Source organism: Aulostomus chinensis, chromosome 19 (genome assembly GCF_037954235.1).
Source record: "Aulostomus chinensis isolate RoL2024-O1b breed Wild chromosome 19, RoL_Achi_v1.0, whole genome shotgun sequence".
Taxonomy (NCBI): domain Eukaryota; kingdom Metazoa; phylum Chordata; class Actinopteri; order Syngnathiformes; family Aulostomidae; genus Aulostomus; species Aulostomus chinensis.
The window spans coordinates 1811597-1824556 of NC_141338.1; the positions used below are offsets into that span (position 1 = coordinate 1811597).

Below are 12960 nucleotides of genomic sequence, written 5' to 3' on the forward strand. Positions count from 1 at the left end.
GACAAGTTTAGCCCCGCAGGTTTTGTCAAGTCACAGGAGACATGACCAAAACAAGTCTCAAGCGCTGCTCATCCCAATCCTAGTCAAGTCCCGAGTGTGCCAGCAAATATCTGAAGTTTTGCTGAATCGAGTCCAAAACAAATAATTTCAATAACAAATTCCTAGATCATCTGAGACCATCAGCAGAGTAGCTTTTCATCTTTGAGGGGAGACAAATTCAAGTCCCATCACGTCTGAGACAGGGCAAATCAGGTGAAACAAGTCCCAGTCAAATCAAGTCTATTTTTGCAAGTCAGGATTACAACCCTTTAAAATGAGAACCCACTGGAACATTTTCTGTAAACAAGATGCCGACATATTGGAGACTGGCTTCTTTGAAAGCACCAGACAGTAAATATACAAGGTACTGAGCCATGCCTTGTCACTCTTTTTAAATTATTCATGTTCTGCTTTTTCGACTGGGTCAAAACTTCAGACTGCAGTGTTTTTGATTCTAAATCTCTAGCCAAGTCAAACCTTGAGGGAGTAAGTGAACCGAGTGTGATGGTAAACAAGTCCACGTCAAAACTCCAGTCCCCATTTTAATAACTCTGCACCAGGAAGTTGAGATCTCGGTAGACTGATAGGACTTGTAGAGCGGATCAAACAGCTCAAGCTGGGGATCTATAAACACGGTCAATTCCCACAATGCTCCACAGATATAAATACGCCACAGCACACAAAGGTGACATACATATGTATGTTTGTATGCACGTGAATATATATTCACCAAGGGTGTTTAAGCGCACTGCAAAAGATTAATTCAGAGCGGTAAATAATTCAAACGTTTCAGAGGAAATATTCAACAAATCTAATAATATCTGCTGCTAGTGAACTTCTGAACATACAGAGATCCATAGGAGAGTCACTTCCTGTCTTCGTCCAGGGAAAAGGACTTGGATAACTCTGTTCCCGGTGGCCTCCGCAAGTTTCCGTATGATGATGCGTCTTCCCTTCTGTCAACAGACGAGTTTACGCAGCCAAAGTTGCTAGAGGGATGACAAGTGCAGCTCTGAGCTCGGGACACGAGAGGGAACGAGGGGAAGTTGAGTCACTCAGCTCTTCCTTTGTCACATGAAGTTTGGGTTTCTTTCCTCTGTGGTCCCTCTGGGGACATTTGTCAAACACGAGTGCGTTAATAACTCAGGGCCAATCAAAGTCTTGATGAAAATTATCTTCATATTTACAGTGGGACGCCTATGCACTCGCTGGCAACCTGATCACAAACCGCAGACAGAGAAACCTTGAGCCAGGCTCTTCCTCAGCAGTAGAAACAGAGAGGACAGACGAGAGAGGGACACGGGGGGTGTCCAGACACCAGATGGACGAGGTTACGCGTGGCTGTCATGTCAGACGGCGAGGAGCGAGTGAGAGACTTCTTCCAAACCCTCTGGCACATCTCCAAGCTTGGCGTTTACATACAGGAAGTTGACTCTTCTCCTCTGCCTTCGCGATGTGTGCCAGTCACAGTAACCTTGATCTTTGACCTTCAAAATCTTTTCAGCTCTTTCTCAAGTCTGAGTGGATTTGCCAAATTTGAAGGGGCTCCCCTCATGGCTTCCTGAGATACTCTGTTGATGACGATGACGGACGAACACCTGAAACGTGACGCCTCCGACCACCGCGTAGCACGGACGCGTCAGACCCAACACTGACGTTTATCCCTCGGGTTTTAGTTGCTATTTCATCATCAAACAATGACGAAAATGCACCAGGCCTTTCAGCGCGTTCTGCTTTTATAAATGTTTCACGACACCAACACGGGCCACGTGCCGACACATGCCAACTGCGCTGATACCTGTGTTCAGTGAGCCACACGTGTAGGAGGCGGGGTTACGTGAGGAAGGAGGAGGTTGTCTGATGAGAAGTGGGGGGACCTCGTTCATCTGGATCTGTGGCAAAGGAGATTACAGAGAAGCCTGCAGAGTTGGCTGGTAACGGTTCCTCCTCCTAAACACCCCTAACACACACTCTCACACACACACACACACACACACACACACACACACACACACACACTCTGAACCTCCTTCAAGCATTTGGATGATTCTCCGAGGTTGTCTGGCTGGAGACAGTGCAGCGCTGTGGGATCCCCCGACGTGGCGGCGACCTGGTGAGAGGATTAGAAGCGTGGATCTGATGACGAGGTGTTCTGCTGAGGCAGCTCAGAGAGATTAGAGGAGGACAGGGCTGATCTCTGGTCTCCATGCTGGGACGGAGAAGACTCTGACATCCATGAACTAAAACTGAGCGTCTGTGCCTGCGTATGTGAGGCACTTCCAGTCACATGATTAAAGTTGCAGAGCTCCGTATCTTCCAGTCAGCTTTCCTTCTCCCTCTAAAGTGGGTACCTCGAAGGGCACGGATGCTTGGTGCTGGGTTGGTTTCTTTGAAAGGGAATTTTGTACCCTTCACTTCACTTTGTACCCTCAAAAGCCAACACTGGACTTCAAGAGAGCAACTCCTGACTTCCTGAAGGGTGCACAGGTGTCTCTCCATGGGCACGGGCCCCGTATGTTCCTGCTCTCACCTGCGCTGATAAATACGGGTCAGGACTGAAGGAACGAGATCATGGATACAAGCAGCTTCCTCAGGAGGGGGGGTTGGCGTCTCCATCTGAGAGGTTCGGTCATCCAGGAGGGAGTCAGGGTCGACGGGAGCCAGATGAGGTGCTTTGGACGTCAAGTGGGGATTCCTCCTGGTCCTGGTGTTCGGGACCCAGCGGGGGGACGGCCACACGCGTGTGATAATCTTAAAATGCTGAGTGCTGCCGAGCTTCACTTGAATTTAAATAACACGTCATGACGGTGATTGTTAGGAGGCATCTTTCATCTTCCCCGCTGCTCACATCCTTCCACAGAAAGATAAACTGGTTGTGGGGGAACGGCAGCGCGAGCAGCAAGGGGAGCATTTTGCTGCTAAAATAAAAGGATGCATGTTGTGGCTGTGGCTGCGTGGGTTTTCCTCCGGGTCTTCCTGCTTCCTCCCACACACCCCAAATATGCAGCTTAGGTTGTTTGGTGGCTGAACCGTCGAATGTCTGTCTGGATGAGTCAGCCCCTGACACACTGGTGACTCTCCAGTGTTTGCTGGGATGAGCTCCGGTGCAGAGGTTCCCAACATCGGCTCTTCATGTAAATTGAAACCCAAATAATCTGACATCCCTGATACCATATCTTTAATATATAAAGCTGATAGTTAGAAATGTGCTTTTGTTGTAGTTTCATAAGAAAAATATGCTGATATTTCTGATTATTCATAAAATTGTAGTCACGTTTTCCTTTAATTTTCAGGTAGTTTTGCTCATATATGTTTGTCCACGTGAGTTTGGCAAAGAGAGAAAGTGCTTATCAAAAAACGGATTAAAAAAAAAGAACGTTGATTGAAATTTTGGGAGAAAAAGTGGAAAAAAAAAAAAAAAAAACTTACAGCAAAATTAAATTCTGATTCTTTTCATTGACCGGTAGGATTTAGCAACTTCTAGAGCCAGACAGAGAGAAGCTGTTTCAAAAGGGGGCAACACTTTTGAAATTATTTTTGGAATCTGATTTTGAGGGTAAAAATCATCGATCCTGGATCAGACTTGTGGATCAAAATCTCTTCAATGGAGTTTATGAAACGTGAAAGTTCAAGGGCCTTTGCTCTTCCGGTTGGGTTGCACAGGAAATGGAGGGATGGGTGGACTGTCATGAGGAGGGGGTCACGAGTTCAGGTCTATTCCAATCCAGAAGCATCTAGATCAGGGGTGTCCAAACAGGTCCAGTCAGTGCCGGTGTGGCTGCAGGATTTCATTCCTGCAACACCTGATCCAACAAATGAGCTGTGAGGACACAGCTTAGTTGATTTAAGCAGAATCAGGTGTTGCTTTTGCTGGGTTGGAATGAAAACCTGCAGCCACACCGGCCCTGACTGGACCAGTTTGGACACCCCTGATCTAGTGGGAGAGTGAACACTGGGGTCCAAACCTATGTCGCAGGAAATGAGGGAGGCGGAAAGTTATGAGAGAGGAAGTGAGAAGAAAGTAAAAGAGAAGAAAGAGGGTGTGAAAGTGAAGCGGGGGAAAGGAGAGGAAGGAGGGAGAGCGAGCAGAGGGGAGGACAGTGAGAGGTTGTCAAGTCAGCATGGGGAGAGAAGTAACCATCCATAAATGATGATGGAAATCATTGATCTGAACCTCGTCTGTCAGCAGCGCGACACCCACTTCAGCAACAACCTATTAGTCTCACATCAGAACATCGGCTGTGTGGCGTCTGCTCGCCTTCTCCTTCACACACACACACACACACACACACACACACACACACACACACACACACACCGAGCCATATAACAAGAGACTCAGTTATGTTCAAACGCGAGAGGAGTAAGCATAAAAAACGAGGCTGAAAACTTTTACCAGACGAGATCATTTGATGCTGCAAACTGGAAGAGACTGAGATGGAGCTCTTGTTACCACACACACACACACACACACACACACACACACACACACACATACGCACACACACACAGCATGGTGAGCTGTCCACTCAGCAGTGGCATCGGGTTCACTGCTCTCCGATATCACTGCGGCCGCAGAAACCAGAACCCACTTAATAAAACATTAGTGTTGATTGGCCAGAGAGGTTCCAGTGCATCATGGGATGGGTCCTCAGAAGGCAGATAAGGTGAGAATGCCATCACACTGCAGGAGAACGCACACAATGCCCAACTTCACCTGGATCAAAGGAAAACGTCAACTTTTAAGGGAAATTATCATCCATCGTCCCGGGAGCCAGACAAGAAGATCGAGACGCTCCTCTCCTCTGTGCTGCGTTAGAGAGCCGAGGCTCATGCTAGTTAGCTTAGCACAACGAACAGCAGTGGATAGGAAGTATTGTGTTATATTATTACAATATTATTGTGCACTTGCATCAGAGTCATCAAATACATTCAGAGTTTCCCTCCTATTCCTAGCTATGTAAATGTAGCTTGAAGCTAATGGAGACTGATGGCTAAAACAACAGCTAAACAACCCAAACCAAGCAACCAATCACAAACCATTTTCTCTGAGCACCTCTCCTTTGTCCAGCTACCGCGAATGAGTGTGACCAGCTGGGGCATTCGTTTGAACCAGTCTGCTCACAACGAATACCAACTGGACCTGTAAAGGCCTGGCCGATAAAATGAATTCACAAAACCCCCCAGCAGAAAGCAGACTTCTCTGCGTTTGTATTCGTGCTACAGACAACATGGGATGGAGGCTGTTTATTACCTCGGCTGGCTGTGGTTATTTCAGTCAACACGCTGCATTTCAAACAATCCAGTTCTGTCAGCCCAAATATGAGCAAAAACTTTAAAGCCTCACACATCCTTTCTTCTTTTATTTACGTCGATGTGCAGACCCCCTACTTTGTTTGTTTCTCCTCCATAATGCAGCAAAAATCTTCCTCGCTCTTGCTTGTCATTTAAAATAAGCAGCATCCTCAAGGGTGACAGTGCAACTTAATCATAGGTGTCTCTTTTAACTTTGTTTTCTTCTTCTATACTTCATTATTTTTCTCATTATTCTTTTGGAAACTGAACGTCTAACCTGAAGCTGAAAGGATCCTGCCAACTTTTTGCCATCGTCCCCAGAGTGAAACAAGAAGACGCAGACCCTTCTCTCCTCCGGTCAGAGCCACCCAAGTTAGCTTAGCACAATCAGCTGTAGTGGTTGGGAAGTGTTAGCCCAGTGCCATCGGAAGTCAGCAAATACACCTTCCTCTAAAATGTTCTTTCCCATTGTGTGTAACCTTGGTGATGAATACCAGTTTAACATGAGGAGACGTTGTAGTGGTAGAATCAGACACGTAGCCGGAACTACTTTCCTGACTGGGAGCAGTGATTTGACGCAGCACCTCCAAAGCTCCACTGGAACTTGGGTCAACAGAACCAAAGGTTTGTTGAGGACTAGAAGAGCGACTGTTGCTACTGATGATGAGGAGGAGGAGGATTCCTGCTGGACACACCAGCATCCTGGACCTGACCCAGCTGATGCTAACACTTCCCACCCACTACCAGACATTGTGCGAAGCTAACTAGCCTGGACCTGAGCTAGCTGATGCTAACACTTCCCACCCACTACCAGCCATTGTGCTAAGCTAACTAGCCTGGACCTGAGCTAGCTGATGCTAAAACTTCCCACCCACTACCAGACATTGTGCTAAGCTACCTAGCCTGGACCAGAGCTAGCTGATGCTAACACTTCCCACCCACTACCAGACATTGTGCTAAGCTAACTAGCCTGCTCCCGAGAGAAGGAGCTCTATCTTCTTGAGTGGCTCTGAGGACAATGAACAATTAGAGACTTTCCTAAATGTAAGCGTGTGTGTTTCTCTAACACAAACTATTAAGCCTCAAACTGTCTTTGAAGAACCCATCAAAATATTCTCACTACAACAGCTACACATTCAAACATGTTCTCACAAACATCTAGAAGGATCCTGCAGAGACGTTACACAGATGCACCTACCCAAGTTGGAGGAGGCTCGGCCCTGTGCTGCTCTGTCCTGCAGCTCCTGAGCTATTTCCAGCTGGTGCTGGTGGTACTGACGGGCCCTCTCCAGGTCCTGAGGGTCACACAGACAATTACACATCCACCACATCTTAATCAACGACACACGTGAATACTCCTCAAGCTCGTAGTGTATCTGTTTGTTGCCTTTTTTCTGTGTTTTGTTGTTGCCAGGTTCCTGGTTTACCAATTATTATATAAGGATTTTCTTAAACGTCGACAGAGAACATGAAGGGGGCATTTTCACCCTGACCTGGAGACGGTCCCAACATGGCCTGTCAGTGCTGAGCACACAGCAACCCAGTTCCTGTGTCTTCAAACACCCACCTGCATGCACCGGGCTGCATGCCCCAGACCGGCATACGCCCTCATCTCGATGGCTCTATCAGCCAGCTCCTGCGCCAGCTCCAGGACGCGCGTGTGGTACGATATGGCCTTATCAAAGTCCCGCTGAGAGTGGTAGGCGCTGCCCAGGTTGCTGTACGCCCGAGCCTCCTCACGGCGGCTCTCCAGAGTCTGACAGAAGACATTATCATTGCATCATCACCGCATATCACAACGTTAGTGAGTTTACTGATAAGAAAAAAGGACGTCACCAAGGAGGTCATGTGATCGGCGCTGTTGCTGGGCCATATCAAAAATATGAGGCCAATTTTCACCACATTTGGTAGAGGGAAGGAGGAGCCTTTCAAATTTTGGCATTTGCTCCAGTACAGAATGATGCAACAGTCAATCTGAGAAACCTGCTTGTTCCTAAGACGTGGCCTTATACCTTTGCGATGTCCAAGTGTTGTTCATGGCACTGAACGGCGTTGGCGAAATCTCCCAGCGCCGTGTAAACGGCCCCCATGTTGCCCAGCTGACGAGCCTCAGACAGCTGGCACTGGGTCTGCTTGGCCAGCAGGACGCACTGTTTATGACTGGCCAGGGCGTTGGGATAGTCGCCGATGGCTGTGTAGACATGGCCGAGACTGCTGAGAGCGTCTGATGCAGCCTGGAATCACACACAGAGACCAGAAATACACAATCAGCATCCCCCAGAACCAGCTGAATGTTGTCAAGTTGTTGTTTGGTCAAGCTGGACAAAACCAGGACCAGCGAAACCATTTCAGAGATGACATTCATCACCGTTGAGCTCTTCAGAACGCAGAGTCACCAAAACCTTCATGATTTGAGAGCACAGAACAGAGACAGAGAGGAAAATCATCATCACCAGAGCCTCAAGCATGAACCTTCCAGAAAACGTTCAGATTCTGCATCTGAACCCGAAATATTTCCACTTATCACAATCAAAATGTCCCCTTTTACACAATTTCAGTCGTCTGAATTGATACTTCACAGCGCTCTGAAGAAGGATGCCTTCAACGGCTCAAAACAAGTTTTAATTTGATTTTCTCACACGCTGATGCGATGACATCACGATTTAGAACAGCTGGTCAGGTCAACGTGTCCCGAACAGATCGGCACCGAGTAAAACCAGACCAAAGCCAGCTGCCTTTTGATCGTCATGAAGGGAAAACGTGACGATCAAACATGTCGGACAAACCGTCAGTTTGACAGCAGTTGTGTGGTGCAACAGTGGCGACTCCTGGACCTTTAGGTTGTTAACGCTCCACAGCAAAATCTGCTTGTACTTCTGTGGGGTTCTGTAAAAAGCGGCATTTTGGAGAATGAAGTGTGAACGGCAGGTTTCCTTGTAATCCTGGAAATGGTGGTGATTTGTCTTTCCCTGTCTGTTCTTCTCTCACACCACATGCACTTAATAGACGTTCTATTCATCAGACTAGAGGGACTCTTGGTGGCCTCCGGGCCGTCCCCGGATCCAAACCAGGTTCTACAGGAAGACAAATCGGGAGTGAAATGGAGCCTCTCTCACCCTATCGGGGCCTGCCGGGAGGCTCTCGCCCTCTGCCGCCGCCGCTCCTGCTCTGCTTCACTTTCTTCAAGTTCTATTATTACTGTCTTTTAGTTAGCATGAGACACTTACAGAGGGCTTTGAGTGGTCTAATGATTTCCTGCTAATTACGGGGCTTCTTCAGGCATAATACCATGCAAATCACGATGAGCGTTTCAGCTTAAGCTCCTGCAGCCAGACACCAACACCCAAACACATCTCTGCTCTTTGCTGTGATTACAGACCTGCCTGCTCGCTTGCTAATTAATCTTAAGGTTACTGGTATCGATCAGCTGGCTATCGGAGGAGTCATGGGAAATATTCCAGAGGAGCCTGTTAAAACAGAACTCAGGCTTCGGTGCTCACCCGCCCATTTCCCCGCATCCCAGAACACCGTTTCATCCAGAGTCTGTCAGCGCGTTTGTGAACAAAAACATCGACCATCACACAGGAACGCGAACAGAACTGCGTCGGAATGAGCCGTGAAACCCGGAACATCCGGTTCCCTCGTCGCCAAGTCAAGAGGTGTTTGTTGACGTACCTGACATGAGCACTGCAAGCTCAAAACATTTTGTTTTTTTGCGTTTTGTTGTTCACACTACAGAGGCATACATCCGCCGTGCTGTATTTCTGGTTATGTCTTAAAAGTGGAGCGGCTACACACGAGCAGGGATCTCAATATTTTATATGTTCTCATGTTACATTCTCAGGCTTTGAGGAAGAATCCATCATCTCTGCATGTGACGGAGCGCAAACATCAGAGCCTTAATGAGCCCTAACAACTGTCACTGAAAACAGCCGAAAGAACCTTTGGTGGTATAAATAACATCAGGAACTTCTTTTCTCGTGTCTCTTGTCTGTGTGTTCGTGATGGAAGAACACACGGCCACTAAAACCCCAAAGTCCTGGCGCAGGGACGAGTGTGAACCAGCTGACGCGCCTCTGAAGCCGACCGGAGCGGAAATAAATGACCAGGATCTCCCTGAAGGACACAACGCTTCCCGTCATGCACGCGGGACTGTCGGCAGCTTATTCTCTATCGCTGCTCATACGTCCGAGGCTGATGACCTGCACCATTCTGCACACAAGCAGGTCACCAGCCGGCGTGGCCAGTCAACGAGGTTCGTGTCTGCAGAGCAGCGTTTCCTCCAACATCCCCTGTTCAGTCTTCCAATGACACTTCTATTCAAATGGCACGTGTTCTCAATGGATTCAACACTTTGACGGGTCGTTCTTACGTCCACCTGCGTTAGTTTGTCTGCCGGCGGGTTTACGCCCCTCCCACTGAGCTTGGATGAGAGACGGGGGACCGTCACATGTTGTAGTTCACTCTGTTTATGTTGTCTTATGGGGTCGATTGTGGGTTTTTAAGTTAAGGATACTGTTGCTTGTTTCGTGTCAAGGTTAGAAATTGCTCTGATGGAAAGGCTCTGTACAGGCACAGATACGTGTGTCCAACATCTCATCAATAAAACATATCAATAAAACAAATAAGTTTCCGCTGCTGAGGATCCCACGGTGCAGCAGAGGGTTGAATCATTGATCGATTATTAATGTTTCTGTCTCAACACTGATTGCAGAGCAGTTTTTCTGATGTGATTAAGTTCCAGTTGTGTTGGTTCAACAGCAGCTCTCTGCAGACCGTGTGTCTGGAGACAAACACACACACACACACACACACACACACACACACACACACACACACACACGTACCACAGCCAAACAGACAGACAGCAGGAGGTATGGATTTCTGTTGATGATCGTGTTTGAGTTGCCTTCATCTCGGTGTCAAACTGAGAAGAAGACTGATAAGACACTGGACTCCATCTGCAAGGCGTTGACAGATGAATCAGGAGCGTCTCCAGGATTCTGGATGTCCAGACGAACGTGACGGCTGGTGGGAGAGAACCACATCCAGACTGGCTGGATTCCTGTTGGCTGGCACTAAAATTAACTTACTCAAAGCCTCATTCATCTTAGTGACAGCTGTTCAATTGGCCTCTCTGGATCCAGGTTGCAATCACATGCTATTAACTGACTGTGTGTGTTTGTGTGTGTGTACTCTGGTGATCAAGGTGTTCCGTGGTCCCAGTAGAGCGTCCGGCTGCTTCAGAGTGTTTGCAATACAGAAATACTAAAAAACTACAAGTTCCAGTCAGACTAGATGTAGTCATGTGGGGAGGTAGTTAGTAGGATTTCACGGTGCCAGGCTGAGAACATATAAAGGTGAAAAAGGTGTTTTTGTCAGTTTGGTAAGAAGATTAAACCAAAACTACCCAACAGATTTTCATCAAACTCAAATCAAAGTGTTTACGAGCTGGATTATACCGGCCTGGATTATACCCACTTTAGCTTTAGCAGACGTCATACGTGGCTGGCTCTTCCTTCTGGAGTCACAAAGAAGTATTTCAGGAGGGGAAAAATCTCTGTGAGCGTAAGACTCCTGTTCAAGAGTACTCAGAGGGCGAAATACACCTCAAAAGCACCATTTGGTGACCTTTTACGGGGTTATGCTAACACTTCCCACCCACTACCATTCATCGTGCTAAGCTAACTAGCAGTGAGCTGGTCTGGTGTGTCTCAGCTGCTTAATACGGCACAACTGGAAGAACTGATTTCGGTAATCATGATGGAGAGTGTTCCTCTCGCTCACGGTGTGACGCCATGATACTGGGGAGTCACGGAGGAGAGAGGTTGTAGTTTTATTGAACCGACAGACCCGAGGGGGTTTACCTACACGTCTACTCAACAGCATCTGAGCCAGACTGTCAATAGCTGCGTCATGAGGTGCTGTGGGTGTTCCGTTGTTGTCTGGTTTAAAACAATATCAGGCTTTTAATTTGGCTTCTTGCAGAGGGAAAAAAATTGATTAAAGCACAGATCGACCCGAGGCGGCGACGGCCCGCCCCCGTGCAGATCTATAGCTGATGAGTGCTCTAATGAATATCCATGGACACACGCGTATACAAACGTACCTCTCTGTCCTTCAGCTTCATGGCCAGAACCAGCTGGTTCCTGTGATTGGCCAGCGCTTCTCTGTAGTTGCCTTTGGAGAAGAGGGCGGAGCCAAGGTTCCCATGAGCACGGCACTCACCTGTTTGGTCACCTGCAGATGGGGTAAAGATAAAAATATACATATATTAAAAAAATCCCTGCCAAAAACACAGATCCTTTCATCTTTACTTTGTTCACACATTAATGATCTCCTACCTAAGGTCTTGGTCACCTCCAGGTCCTGCTGCATGTAGTCCATACTCTTCTCTGTGTTGCCTAAAGACCAGTAAGCGGAGCTAAGGGCAGAGAAGACGGACCCACGCAGCTTCAGAGAGCACGTGCCGATCTTCAGCGCCGCCTCCAGCACGACAACGGAGGCTCCGTGGAAACTGTGGGTCAGCAGCTCCTGACCGATGACGGACACAACCACGAACGGGCTCTTGTCAAGCTTCATCTTCTGAAGCTGCTGGTAGGTGGGCTCGAGTGAGTCTGAGGTGCGCGCACGCACACACACACACACACACACACACACACACACAATAAGTTATAAAAGTATATTTAAGTATTTACACAAAATTGCAGTTTTAGGTCAAAGTAATTGTTAATAGTTATTTGTCAACAATAACGGCTCCATTTTTCCTTATATGCTAACACTTCCCACCTGCTAAGCTAACTAGCGTAGGTCTCCGCTCCCTAGAGAAGGGTCTCTATGGACTACAAGAGACATCCCTAAAATGTTGCGGTGTTCCTTTCACAAGAGAAGAACAGACTTTCAGTTCTACTGGTTCTGGGTTCACTGTAAACCAGCCTCCATCAGCACGGAGTCGCCCTGGAGCGGCGTGTTGCATTGCTGCCTTGCTACATGCTGTTTGTTTGTGGACACAGCGAGAGCAGGACAAATCTGCTCTCTCAGGTTTCACTCCCCATTTGGACAGACATCTTCTACCTCATAGGGGAAAATGATGGATCCTGGACCAGCCCAGTGTGAGAGGGGACGGTGAAGTCCGTGTGCATACATATAAGCTGTGTGCCAGGCGGGACGCTGCTCTCATGGTTATACTGCTGAGGGGCAGGAACATGTTCTGTAACCTCATGTGCAAACCCTTCCTGAGTGTCTGCATCTTCTACTGAGGAGACATGCGAGTGAACTGAGGAGCAGACGGGCCAATCACCCTCAACGATCCGGCCGCCGGTAAACATTTCATCACGAGCGCTGGGAAAAGCTATGACATGCTAGCAAACCAAAACACTCACCAAGACTCAGAGTTACGATGTTGCTCGCTACCTCGTTTAATATGTGATGAAAAAGGTGAGGCGGAAGAAAGACTCAATACTAAAGAGGCACGAGGGTTCATACCGCCACCTACTGATCTGCAGGTGAACAGACTTCCGTCAGTAAAGTGGTTCCGGAACCCTGTTGAACCTTTAATGAAGGCTGAGGACTGACATGCGGAACTGTCACGCAGCGCTGGGCTGATTAGCACAGCATTTAAGAGTA

General features: G+C 47.9%; 1 protein-coding gene across 4 annotated transcripts in view; it reads right to left on the reverse strand.

Moving 5' to 3' along the window:
* Positions 1-12960, reverse strand: part of ttc28 (tetratricopeptide repeat domain 28) — a 73630-nt gene that overhangs the window by 19935 nt on the left and 40735 nt on the right. For all 4 annotated transcript variants that reach the window (XR_015110369.1, XM_086187170.1, XM_086187169.1 and 1 more), the window contains 5 exons: positions 11679-11951; positions 11444-11574; positions 7347-7568; positions 6902-7090; positions 6533-6629 (listed from right to left, as the gene is read on the reverse strand). Coding sequence is in view for 3 of the 4 variants with exons in the window: in XM_086187170.1 (XP_086043296.1) it covers positions 6533-6629; positions 6902-7090; positions 7347-7568; positions 11444-11574; positions 11679-11951 (912 nt within the window). In the remaining variant the exon portion in view is untranslated. The remainder of the gene's footprint in view (positions 1-6532; positions 6630-6901; positions 7091-7346; positions 7569-11443; positions 11575-11678; positions 11952-12960) is intronic.